The sequence below is a fragment of the Mustela putorius genome, unplaced genomic scaffold (genome assembly GCF_011764305.1).
Source record: "Mustela putorius furo isolate JIRA1106 unplaced genomic scaffold, ASM1176430v1.1 tig00000698_pilon_pilon_pilon, whole genome shotgun sequence".
Classification (NCBI taxonomy): domain Eukaryota; kingdom Metazoa; phylum Chordata; class Mammalia; order Carnivora; family Mustelidae; genus Mustela; species Mustela putorius.
Window position 1 is genome coordinate 44,884 of NW_025421449.1, and position 14,153 is coordinate 59,036.

The 14,153-nt window shown below is 36.9% G+C and overlaps 1 protein-coding gene across 2 annotated transcripts in view; it reads left to right on the forward strand.

Moving 5' to 3' along the window:
- MYPN (myopalladin) overlaps positions 1–14,153 on the forward strand; it is a 101,625-nt gene that overhangs the window by 10,549 nt on the left and 76,923 nt on the right. Inside the window, exon 2 of one of the 2 annotated variants that reach the window (XM_004777830.3) lies at positions 1,058–1,960. In XM_004777830.3, coding sequence (XP_004777887.1) covers positions 1,059–1,960 — 902 coding nt within the window. In that variant the 5' untranslated portion in view covers position 1,058. Of the gene's footprint in view, positions 1–1,052; positions 1,961–14,153 lie in introns of those variants that run through there. The other variant, XM_013048621.1, reaches the window with a different exon arrangement.

A 14,153-nucleotide genomic window follows, 5' to 3' on the forward strand; every position in this document is an offset into this window, starting at 1 on the left:
AAAGAACATTGAATTTAAACAACTTGTCCCTAGTCAAGAGCCAAAGCATTATTTATTTTCATGAACTGGATCAAATTGATTTTTTCAGTAATTAAATGGATTATGTTACCTCTATCTTTTTTTTTCCCATTTCAAAGAAGAATTTATTCATTAGTTTAACAATTATTTTTTGGGATCAAAGTCCTTGCATTGGTGGAAGTTGTATTTTAGTGGGAGGAAAATGACAAGCTGCTAAAAATGTGCATGCCAGGTATTTCTTATGAAGATAAGTGGTACTGGGAAAACCAAACTGTGTAAAAAGAATAAGCTGGAAAGGTATTTCTGGCTTATGTTGGGCCATAAAGAAGGAACCACTGAGGAGAGAATAGGTAGATAATTGAGGGAAGTGAGAAGTGAGTCACATAGCATTGTCAGAAAGAATGCTCCAGGTACAGGCAACAGCAAGCAAGTCAAATGTTCTGAGGCATTTCAGATGTAACTTTAGAATATATTTCAGAAATAATAAGAAACCAGTGTGGGTGAAGCTGAGTGAAAAAGTCTTGAAACCATAGGAGATAATGTCAGTTTATTTAGAGCTTTTAATGAATGAAACAAAAGAAGAAGAATGAAACAAAAAACTGTTGTTGTCCGTATTTTTTAATGCCCATTATTTTATTGCATTCAAGGTAATGGGGAGAGTATGGACAGCAAATCTCTGTGCAGGAAAGGTCTTTATAACTAAAAGTCCTTTATAGATATCATCAATTAGAAATTGTATTTACTATCACTATGGTTACATCATAGCTTTCACAATTGAACTTGTATTAAAGAACTTAATAGAGTGGTTATTACCCATGTTTTTATTTTATATTTCAGGGAAGTCTCATTCAGTTCATCTTCATTTTACAATTTGAGGTTCATCTTTAAGTCTTTAATGTAAATTTTGTAGAAGTATCAAAATTAGGCAACTTTTTATTTTAAGCTTTAAGATCTTAAGACTCCATCATGCTTGTAGACCTATTATTCTTTAGAAATGATCAAACTTTTTGTTATTATTATTATTATTATTTTGTGACAGCATGCAAGACGACAGCATAGAAGCTTCTACTTCCATATCTCAGCTTCTAAGAGAGAGCTATTTAGCAGAAACTAGACACCGGGGAAACAATGAGAGAAGTCGAGCAGAACCGTCCTCCAACCCTTTCCATTTTGGCAATCCTTCTGGAGCTGCTGAAGGAGGAGGAGGCCAAGATGACCTTCCAGATCTTTCAGCCTTCCTGAGCCAAGAAGAATTAGATGAAAGTGTCAATCTGGCAAGACTGGCCATCAATCATGACCCTTTGGAGAAAGCAGATGAAGCTCAAGCCAGAAAACGTCTTTCATCTGATCAAATGAAACATTCACCTAAATCAAGTTTTGACCCCAACTTCTGTCAGGATAACTCTCAAGGTCCTACCAGCTCTAAAGAGAGACCTCATGAGGCAAAAAGGCCACAGTATAGCTCTGAAACCCAGTCCAAAAAAGTATTCTTAAATAAAGCTGCCGATTTCATTGAAGAGCTGTCCTCCCTTTTCAAAGCCCATAGCTCCAAAAGGATTAGACCTCGTGCCTGCAAAAACCACAAGAGTAAACTGGAATCTCAAAACAAACTTACGCAGGAAAATAGCTCCAGTTTGTCAGATATCTCAGAAAGAAGAGAAAGATCTTCTGTTCCCATCCCTATCCCTGCAGATACTAGGGATAATGAAGTGAATCACGCCCTTGAAAGGCAGGAAGCTAAGAGGCGCGAAGCTGAGCAGGCTGCCAGTGAGGCCGCTGGTGGAGACACCACCCCAGGCTCTTCACCTTCATCTTTGTACTATGAAGAACCTCTGGGGCAACCTCCTCGGTTCACTCAAAAGTTACGGAGCAGAGAAGTTCCAGAAGGAACCAGAGTACAGTTGGATTGCATAGTGGTAGGAATTCCACCACCCCAAGTAAGGTAAAAAATATCCCATTAGTAATGCTTGGTAACTGCTTTCCATCTACCCTGATCCTCTCTTAAGTATGTGGTTTCAAAAACTATGTACTCTTTCTGAGAAAAAGTCAGAGTCTAATGTAGCACTCTCCAATAGAAATATAATATTAGCCAAATTATGTGATTGAAATTTTTCAAGTGGTCACATTTTCTTTTTTTTTTTTTAAGATTTTATTTTATTTATTTGACAGAGAGAGAGATCACAAGCAGGCAGTGAGGCAGGCAGAGAGAGAGGGAGAAGCAGCCTCCCCACTGAGTAGAGAGCCCGAAGTGGGGCTCGATTCCAGGACCCCGAGATCATGACCTGAGCCAAAGGCAGAGGCTTAACCCACGGAGCCACCCAGGCACCCCTTCAAGTAGTCACATTTTTGAAAAGTAAAAAGAACTGGGTGAGATAAGCTTTTAAAATATGTATTATTTTATCAATATATTAAAATATTATTATTTCAACAGGTAATCAATATAAACTATTAATAAGATATCCAGTGTGGGGGCGCCTGGGTGGCTCAGTGGGTTAAGCCGCTGCCTTCGGCTCAGGTCATGATCTCAGGGTCCTGGGATCGAGTCCTGCATCGGGCTCTCTGCTCAGCAGGGAGCCTGCTTCCTTCTCTCTCTCTCTGCCTGCCTCTCAGTGTACTTGTAATTTCTCTCTGTCAAATAAATAAATAAAATCTTTAAAAAAAAAAAAAAAAGATATCCAGTGTGAATTCTACATTTAGAACAGCACTTCTCAATCTGACTACTTAATTTTCCTAGGAAATACTTAATCTGCATTTAGATTTCATAACGTTTACAGCTGAAAAAGTAGCTTAACATACTCAAGTTGTTCCAAACATACCTCAAAATTTCATAACAGCAAAATTATCAGTTTTAAAATTTAAATTAATTAAAATTAAATGTAATTTGAAATTCAGGTCCTAGGTTGCACCAACCACATTTCAAGTGCCCAATACTTGAAGTGCCCATGTGGTCAGTGACTAAGGTATTGGACAGCATAAGTCTACAGCCTGAAGATGAAAACAAGAAAGTATTTAAGACTTATACTCAATGAATACCTGAGGTATTTTTTCAGTTTTAAAGAAAGCCAAAAGATAGAATAAAGACTAATAGAATAAAGATAGAATAAGTTCGTAGCTAAGTAAAATCAATTTAAAGATTCATTTTACATGTATTATATTTATTATAAACTTTTTATAACAGCTTAATGAATACTATTCTCCCTAATGCCCAAGTCTTTCCCTAATATGACTAATGAGTAGAGAGGATATCAATTTTTTTTTTTTAAGATCTTATTTTTGTTTATTTGACAGAGGGAGACACAGCGAGAGAGAGAGAACACAAGCAGGGGGACTGGGAAAGGGAGAAGGAGGCTTCCCACTGAGCAGGGAGCACAACACGGGGCTCCATCCCAGGACCCCTGGGTTCACAACCTGAGCCAAAGACAGCCGCTTCACTATTGAGCCACCCAGGCGCCCCTGATATCAATTTTTTATGTGCCTACCAGTTATCTTTTCTTTGAAGCAAGTGAAGCTTAAGCCTCGGGGTTCCTCATTTGCATAAACTATGCCTAATTTTGTGGTCTTATTTTATTTCATTTTTTAAAGGGGCCCTTCCACATATCTGAGCTTCAGGTCCCACAGCCTGGATCTGACCACAGCCCCAGGGTGACGTTTGCACGCTCTAATATTACAATGTAATAATATGTGAATAAAGAGCTTTAAGTGTGTTGCTTATATAGAGAATTACTGGATTTAGAGTCCTGTAACAATCACTTTGCTTTCCTAACAATTTATTTACTAGTAGAATGACTTCATTACTATTTAACATTTATTCTAGGTGTGTAAATAGGGTCTCGTCTTTTTCTCACACAGTATTCATACTATAGGATATTCATATTATAGGACAGTAATAGTATTAATAATAATAGTTTTATTTATATTTACCTATTGATTCAAGAGATTTTAACCCAAAGATGTACTCATATATTGAATTTTGGTTTTCAAAGGCAACAGAATGCAATGTTAAATATTATTTCTACAATGTCATATACACTACTATGCAGTTATGCAAATGAGCTCCTTGAGGGCAGGGGTTCTCCTTTGTATCCTGAACACCTTCATATCTCCTTTGTTTATTTCTGGCTCATAGTAATCACTAAGAAATGTTAAGTAAACTAATGCATAAAGAAACAGGAAAACAAGAAACTCAATCAGTTTCAATCAGGATTCGGTCATATGGCCTAAGATATGACAAAGGGTTGAAACTGTATGACACAACCTTCTATTCTAAGCATGCCTGATGACACTCCCAGGGAATATCGTTGGTAATGCTGGTGAGATGTCATCACAGAACCATGATGGAAATCACCCAGTGACATTTGGGCAGTCTAAGTAAGCTGGTGAGTACTCAAGTTATAAAACACACACAACTTACTTAGATTAGTCTTGTCCAACCCACTAATTTCTAAACATAGCATGGACCCAAAAAAAACAGAAAAACTAGACCAGATTGTTCAGGACTGATTCTCCCCATTTCTTGACTGTGACAATCTCAGATATGAAAAAGAATTCAGTATTCCTGTGAGAAAAATGAGCCAGGAAGAATTATAAGATACCCATCCCCCCCCAAAACAAAGTAATCTAGTGGTCCCTCAAAAACTACTTAATCAACCAAATGCAAATTTATAAATTTTAAAGTGGAAAAAATATACACAGCTTCTATGTAGCAATACTAATTTTACCTGGAAGAATTTCTTTCCTGATAGAATTCATGCCTGTATTCCAACCATTGGTTTGGTGCCAGAAAATTTCTAGGTATTTATTAATTATTTTCTGGATGAACTAGTATTTAATTTATGCATCAATTATATTCCAAAAAGTTTAGAATTTTCTATTAGCTGTCATTATTATCTTAAGCCCAGAGTTTACATAACTCTAATTAATTGGACAGCAAATATATTTTTACTATGTGCTCTGCACTTTGATTATTGCAGTGACAGAGACAATATAAGATGTGTTCCTGTCCTCAAGGAGCTTGTGATTCAATTAAAGAAATCATCCAAGTTTATATAGTACAAAACCATAAGAACTATCAGGCTTCAGAGAAGGGATGGAGGACTAGAAAGATCAAAGAAGACTTCGGACATGTAGGATGAGAAAGATTGAGAGGATTTAGGATTTAGGATTTATTCATTCAATCATTCAACAAATACCTGTTGAATTACTAAAGTGAATTACTGGGAGTACGAAACAGCTGTGAGCTATTGGAGGTCACAGACCTTGTTTTGAAACCAAGTCTAACACTGTTCTGAGAGGGTAGCTCTCATAATCTAAAAAGCAATCAGACAAGAATGTAGTCAAAACGGTGCAATATTGTATAAGGGCTATAACAGAAGTATGTATAGAGCACAACAGCAGCTCAAAGGAAGATGTGATTATTTTGCCTCGAGTGCAGGAGGAAGGAAGCATTCACAAAGGAGGTGCCTCTAGTTTGAAGAGACCAGGGGTAGAGGAGGAAGCAAGTGCAAAAGTCTAAAGACAAGTGTTTTTTTTTTTTTTTTTTTCAAGGAACTGCAAGTTCCTTTGCTGTGTGAAGAACATGGGGTAGCAGGTGAGCCAAAACAAGAGAAAAGCTTTTGGGTCAGGTCAATTTAACATGTTCATATAAAGGCACAGACGCTGGGAGAGGAATATTTTTATATGACAGGGAGGAGACTGGCCTAACCTGAAAAGATAGTAGAGCCAAATGATTTTGCAGAGCCTTGAAAGCAAAACAGAATAGTTCAGACTTGGTTTCAAAACCGCCTAGACGCCACTTAAAAGGTTGTGTATCAAGAAGTACCAAGATGAAAGGGAGCATTTAAGGAGAATTAGTCTGGAAGGAGGAGTTCGACTTGAAAAGAATGAAGAGTGTAGGCCACTTAGGAAGCTGAGGGAGATATCCCAGGCATCAGATGCTCTGATCAGATTTGAATGGGGGCAGTGGGAGCAAGATTTAGAAGAAAAGAAATCAAGCCAAACTTGGTGGCTGACTGGATAGGAAGGATGAGTAAAAAAACGTTACTCCGCACGTTTGAAGCTGGATGCCTGAGAGAATATTGCGGCCACTGCCAAGGACTAAGAAAATGGAAGAGGTGATGGATGAATGGCGGAGTTGATGATTTGAGTCTGAGGAGACTAAGGGATGATTTCCAATAGGCAGTTGGAAATGCACGACTGAAGGTCAAATGAGAGGGTAGTGGAACTGGAGACATTCCAAGGAATGACCTGGACACTAGGAAATCTGGACACAATATCTCTGTAATTACAAAGGGACTATATATAAACAGATAACACTTGGAACTAACTTCTACTAGTGCCAAAAGAAGGTTTTCCAACCTTCTTTTAGCAGTAACTCCCTCCCAGTTTTCTCCCGGCAATGAATCTATTATACGTTATCCCAACACACTCTCTCTCTCTCTTTCTCTCTCTCTCTCTCTCTCTCTCTCTCACACACACACACACACACACACACACACAAACATTTTTTAAGGATAAAATTAGAGCTTTTGAGATTGAAGAGCGTTGGAGTGGAAGGAGCCCGAAACTCCTAAGGCATCCCCATAGAACCCAGGAGTACAGATTTTGATCCAGAGAATACCTTAAAAATACATTAAAATAATGAGATATTTTGGCTTGCCATGTAGGAACGTGGCAGTCAATAAGAAACGTATCCTTTTCACTATTTTTGCAGGAAAATGCAATAAGCCTACCTGGCAACTGAGGTCTAACCTTGGATCTGGGCGCCCATGCTCTTGTAACTCTGGTTTAGCAAATTGAAAAATTGTTTTTGGTGTATTTGTTGATTTCCAAGTTAATTGGGCAGAAATTGCTTTGTTTTGTAGAGGTGAGATCCCACGTCACTGAAAGTAGCCTTTTGAAAAAGCTTGTTAATCTGGGACATAGCTTCATGGGAGGAGGGGCCTTAGAAAATGAAACACATTCATGCATCACCCACAGATGAAAGCGTCTGTTGGAATTCACAGCAAATGGCTGTGATCCCGTTTTGTATCCTGACTTCAAATTCTTTTCCCAGGAATGTGCAGCTGGGTCACACTAAGTATGTTTGCTTGTGCACAACCTTCTGAAGCAGCACAAATTTACCCTTTATAGGCATCAATGCCTGCTTTGGCTGTTCGGTTTTGTTTTTGCTGCTTCTGGACAATAGCCTACAAGTGACATGATCAGGAAATAAATTAGTTACAAAAACAGAGGATATTTTAAATGACACAGGGGAATTATAAAATATTATAAACAATTATATTTGATGTATACATATTACACATATCATGTATAATATGTTGTACAAATATTTGAAATATTACATTAGTTATGGGCTTTTTCTTCTACCTTTTGGGAAAATCTAGATGCCGTCATTCATTTATCCAACCAATAGTAAGTGCCTAGTATGTGCCATGTATTGTTATAGGCACTAAGAGTAAAACAACAAAAACAAGAAAAATTCCCTGCCTTCATGGAGCTTAGGGTCTAGTAAGGAACACAGATAATAAACAAAAATTCCCAGAATTATTACATAATTGTAATTGTGATAAATGTGATAAAGGAGGGTGCATGTAGTAAAGGCACCAAACCTTATAGGTAGGCTGAAGAAGGTTATATTAAAAAGCGGTATTTAAGCTGAGAAATAAAAAATCTCTAGGAGTTAGCCTGGCAAAGTAGGGCTTAGGAAAAAGTGTCTCAGAGTGAAGGAACAGAAGATTCGAAGCTCTTAAGGCTACAAGATCATCATTGACTTTAAGGAATTGAAAGAACTGATGTCACCAGAACATACAGTGAGAAGGTAATGGTTTGAGATTAAGTCCAGAGAGGCAGAGGAGGCTACGTTTTGAGAGGCTCTTAGAACTCCATACTCAAAGTGGGTCCTGAACCAGCTGGTCAGCATCATCGGAGACCTTGGTGAATATGCAGATTTGTAGTTCCACCTTATACCTACTGAGTCGAGGTTTCTAAAACTGAGGCCCAAACACCTGTCTTTTAACAAACTGCTGTCTGCTGCTGTGCTGAGAACTTTTGCAATTTCTTCGGAAACTACCTCAGAGGGAGGGACCTTCCCCACACTTTGTTCCTTGATCCAGAGGCTGCAATCTCCAGGTAACACTTTAGGACCTGCTGCTCAGTTCTTACTCCAACAGTACACTTCTCACACTCTCTCTGATGGAGTCACCTCAGCCTCGTAGGCGGTTCTTTGAAGCGAGTTCTGTTTTGAGGTGGAACGCCAGGCTAGTTTCTGTGGTGTCCACTGGGTCCCTGGGAAAACTCACATCTTCCTCCCATAAAGTTTGGAAATCCAGGCTGCTTCCATTGAAGCTCTTCCTATCGTCCTTCTCTCTTGGGCAATACTAAATATCCTGTCACCTTAAAAGTTTCTGAGGCTGGGGGCACCTGGGTGGCTCAGTGGGTTAAGCCTCTGCCTTCAGCTCAGGTTATAATCTCCAGGTCCTGGGATCGAGCCCCGCATCAGGCTTTCTGCTCAGCTTTCCCCCTCTCTCTGCCTGCCTACTTGTGATCTCTGTCAAATAAATAAGTAAAATCTTTAAAAAATAAATAAATAAAAGAAAAGTTTCTGAGGTAAGAATTGGGTATAAACCTCTGTACCCCCACAGACTCCCGAGGCTATAAGTCAAGCTCTCCAAGGGCCTCTACATAAGTTTCTGCGATTGCCTACCAACTTTCTTTAATCACTCTTGACTTCACATACACTCCCACAATGGACACGGATCATCAGACTGAATTGCCTGAATTGTTTTCTAAAGTATATTTTGACTAGATACTAAAGAATATGTGTGTGTGTGTGTGTTTGTGTGTGTTTGTGTGTGTGTGTGTGTGCGCACGCACGCATGCACACGCATACTTATGTTCATGGGATAAAAATGATAGCACAAACATCTGTGTGCCCACATTACCATTATTTTTAAGACTGCTGTCTTCCTAATCCTGTCCCTTCCTCCCCTTTCAGAAGTAATCACTAGTTCAAATCTTGTGTTTTCTCTTTAAATTTTTCTTAACGATTTTTCTTCATAGTTTTACAACATATTTTTATGTCCCTAAACAATATTGGTATGGAAGCATTTACAGATGAAATAATACAAAATCCTGGACTTACATTAAAATAATTCAAAGTGGGAAAAAGTGGAGAATATAAAAGAAATACATATGCCACTTGTTGATAATTTATTGAAGCTAAGGGTATGTGCATGGTGGCCCATTATACAGAGTCTCTACTTTGTATATGCTTGACAGTTTCCATAATAAAAAGTTTTTTAAAATATTAGTAAAATTTACATATTTAAAATTTTTTATTTAAGTAGGATCGTGTTTATATTCTTCTGCTGCTTGAATTTTTTTCTCCAAAAACTGTATCCATGATGTTGCATGTAACTCTAATTCACTCATTTTCATTTCTATATAGGATTTCACTGTAAGGCTAGAGGATTGTATTTGTTGATGTACATTTGGGTTGTTTCTAGGTTTTTTTCTTAAGATGAACAATGTTGTTATAAACATTCTAATATATTCTTCTGGTACATAAGTATGTCTAGGCATGTAATTGCTCATGGAGTTAGTACAACTTCAACTTTATGATAATAAATTTTTCCAAAGAAATTATTTCAACTTGCATTCCCATGAACATTTATGAAAGCTCTGGTTGTCCTACATCATTGCCAATATTGATATTACCAGACTTCTAAATTTTTGCCAGTCAGATAGGTATGAAGTGTTAGCTTGTTGTAATTTTAATTTTTCATTTCTGTAATTACTGATGAAGCTGAGAATTTTAAAAATTGTGTTTATTGGCCATTCAGGATTCACTCATATGAAGGACCTCTTTACATCTTTCATTCATTTTTCTGTCATTTGTTCTTTTTTTATTGAATTGTAAGACTTCTAAAAAATATGATTAAGGTACTGATCATATGACATATTGACATATAGATTATGAAAATATCCTTTCCTACTTTGACTTGCCTTCTCTAATAATTAGATATTTTTAACTTCGGTATAAAAAAGTTTTTTTGTAGTTTTGGTTTCTATAGTGTGTGTCTAGCTTAAGAAATTTTTCCTTACCTCAATATAAAATATTCTTATATATTGTCTTCTAAAAGTTTTGTAATTTTTTCTTTCACATTTAATTTCTTAATCCATTTAAAGCTAATTTTTGTGTATGGTGTAAAGCAGAGGATCCATTTATATTATTTTTAGATTGGGTAATCAACTATTTCAGCTTCAGTTTATTGAAAATGTATCCCCCCTCAATTGATCTATAATGCCAGCTCCATCATAAGTCTGAATTCCATAAATATGTGGATCTAGCTCTGAGCTTTCTATTCCTTTCCTGTGGTTTATTTATCTCATTGCAATAGAGTTTTCATAATCCTTATTTCCAGCTTTTTCATTTTAAGGAATTTTAGTTCTTCTTGGCCTTTTGCTCTACAATATAAATTTTAGAATCATCAAATTTCACAAGAATTTTTTAATTTATTAAGATTTTGGAGATTGCATTGAATCTGTAGACCAATCTAGGGGGAATTTGACATCTTTAAAATATTGAGGCTTCAGGGCACCTGGGTGGCTCTGACAGTTGTGCGTCTGACTCTTGATTTTGGCTCAGGTCATGACCTCAGGGTTGTGAGATCAAACTCCGAGCTGGGGGTCTGCACTCAGCAGGGAGTCACCCTGAGATTCTCTCTTTCCTTCCCACCCCCCGCTCCATCCCCTACTCATTCTCTCACTCATTCTCAAGAAATGTATCTTTTTAAAAATAAAATATTGAGGTTTCATATTCAGGATCCTAATATGTTTCTCCATTTATTTAGATTACCTAAATGGTAAGCTTAAATAATTTTTTTTCTCTGAGTCATACAAATATTTGGCTAGATTTATCCAACAGTATCTCCTTTTCACTCTGTATAAATGATAGCTTTTTTAAAAAAATTTCATCCTATGATTGTTACATAGAGAAATGCAATCAACTTTTGTATATTTTTTCTTTAGCTTTTTAAAATTTAAATTCAATTAGCCAACATAAGGTACATCAGATGTACATCAGTACATTAGTTTCAGATACAGTGTTCAATAATTTATCAGTTGCATATAACACCCTGTGCTCATCACATCACCTACCCTCCTTAATGCCCCTCATCCAGTTATCCCATCCCCCTACCCACCTGTATATTGGTTTTTCTAACCAACAATGTTGCTACATTCTAGAGATTTTCTATAGATTTTTGGAGGGGTGATCTTCCTTTCCAGTCCCGTATCTTATATTTCATTTTCTTGACTTATTAAACTAGTTAAACCCTCAGTACCATGTTAAAAAGAAATGGTGACAGTGGGTATTCTAGTCTTATTTATAATCTTAAAGGGAATGCTTTCCATTTTTCACCCTTACATAAGATTTTGTTGTCGGTTTCTTTTGTTTAGGAAGATTAAGATTTTTTAAATCATGAGTGGATGTTGAATTTTTAAAACATTTTTCTGTATCTGTTGAGATTGTTGTATGAATTTGCCCTTAATTTTTTTTGATATGGTAAAGAATATTGATTTTATAATGTTTAGTCAAACTTAAATTCTTGGGATAAACAAAATCAATACCATCACAGTGGTTCCAAATTGAATGGATTGAAGAATTTATTCTGAAAGAAAATTAACATAGTATAACAGAAGTAAAAAATTATACTTTAAAATATCAATATTGCAAAGATTCAAGTACATTGCATCAACAAAACTAAAAAATTTAATATGTTGATTTGTTCATTCACTCAATAAAAATTTATTCAGCACTCACTATGCATCAGGAACTATTCGAGGCACTTGAAATTCATTAGTAAATAAGGCTAAGTTTCCTGCCATATTCTGTTGCAGTTGAGGTGAAGGAAATAGATGACAAACCATAAATTTAATAAATAAGTAAATTAAGGTAGTAATTTAGTAATAAGTACTATGCAAAAAAGAAAATGTAAGAGTTCTAGAAGGAGACAACAAAAAGTTTCTAGTCAACCCTATCCAAAGTAATGTACTCCTTAAAAAATTATTTAGGGGGCGACTGGGTGGCTCAGTGAGTTAAAGCCTCTGTCTTCAGTTCAGGTCGTGATCCCAGGGTCCTGCGATTGAGCCCCACACCAAGCTCTCTGCTCGGCAGGAACCTGCTTCCTTCTCTCTCTCTGCCTGCCTCTCTGCCTACTTGTGATCATGGTCTGTCAAATAAATAAGTAAAATCTTTTTAAAAAATAAATAAATAAATAAAAATTATTTAGGAATTGTTTTCATTTTCACTTTATTAATCTTCACTCTTAGTATTAAAACTAGCTAGATCTTGTTATCTTGATATTAACCAAGTGCTTATTTATGTTTCTCTTAAGTTACCAAGAAATTTCCACCTCGAAGAACTCAGTAAATTTTTTTAAAATATTTTATTCATTCTTTTGACAGGCAGAGAACTCAGTAGATTTTAATAAAATTTCAAGCATAGACCTATGCCCTTCCTGTACTCCCACAGCCCCATGATTGAAATACAGCCACTGGTCATGAACACTTGAGTTTGTTAACTCAGTAGCAAACAGGACATACAAAACACCAAATTCTGTTGCAAAAATCCAACATAACTTTGAGTTTTGTTAGAAAATGTCTATTATTATCTTATTGTCCCATGGAGTCCAGAGTCCAGTGCGCTCTGCCTAGGGAAGAGTCCCTCTGCGAAAGGGAGAGAGCCGAGGACTCATGAAGTAAACTACTTTCGTCTATTTTAGGCCCTCCACCCTCCACATAAGAGATCAGGCATTGTTAGACAAAGCTGGTTAAAGGCAATTCAAGGAAAGTTCTTCTTTAGCCACCAAACCTTCTTGAAGAATGAAAACAAAACAGGCTTGAGGCGCTAATCATCCTAGTATGAATTCATTCATTTACCATCCATACAGCAAACATTTTTTGGAACAGCTCTGATGTGCCATACACTGTGCCAGGAACCAGATAAACAGGTGATAAACAAAACAAACATGATTGTCTCCAACCAGTAGTGTTTGCTGTTCTGTCAGAGAGAGAAATACTAAACAAATAAACCTCCAAACCACTGTATAATTATAAGTGATAGATAGGTCAGTAAAGAAAACAAACATGGAGAGGCAGTAATAGGAGGTAGGATAGGGACATTGGAAGGGCTAGGACAGGGCTAAAGAAACGCTCTGAGTAATCGTTCTTTTAATGAGCATTATTGCTGGTGAGTCAGAATAACACATTCAAATTACATTTAGAAGTCGTTAATGTGCTAAAGCAATGAGTCATAACATTTATCCGAGCCATAGTTTTGATAAAATAGTAACCTAACAGCAGTAACCAAAAATCCAGTTAAATCTGAAAAATGTGTCTCTTCAAGTGTTTTCATTCCCAGGCTTGGTAGCCAGCCAGATTAGCAGATCGGGCAAGCTGTCCTGAGTGCACAAAAGCCGGGTCCTTCTTTTTCATTTGGACCTGCCTTATTTTCCCAGATCACTGACTCATTTCTGCTGAGCCATGAATCATGTCTGGCACCACTGTCGTTCTGTGTCATGAGGCTTTGGCGTCCTAAGACACACACCTTGGGCAGGGCGTCTCTGTGAAAGCATTCCCTAACATGGATAATGTTTGAAGAGAGTGTGTTTTCCTCCTTATCTTCAAAAGTCTTCAGGGAAGCTGGATAACGTTTAATACTTTTTGAGAAAGCAGCCTGACCGGTGTGTGATTTCTGAGTGGGTCACGGTGTTAAAAGTCAGAGTGACGGTTACTGATTTTTTTCCTTTGGGACTGGCTGAAGCTATCCTTGCCATCTGAGTGGCAGCACAAAAACGCTTCTGACAGAGAGTTTGGGCATTTGAATCATTCCACTTATCGCCTTCTGGCTGTCCAATTGCTCTGGATGTTTCCACTCCCATTTTGGTAAGGAAGAAAAACATTAAAGAAATGAGGTAACCTCATAATGTTTATGTAAGGGAACGTACTTGTTTATTTGTCTTGAAATAGTTATTTCAATAAAGCAAATTTGCTTTCAATAAAGCAAATATCCTATTTGCTTTATTAAATTAAGACAGGTACAGGGCTTAAAAAGTCAAGTAACATTAAAGAACAGA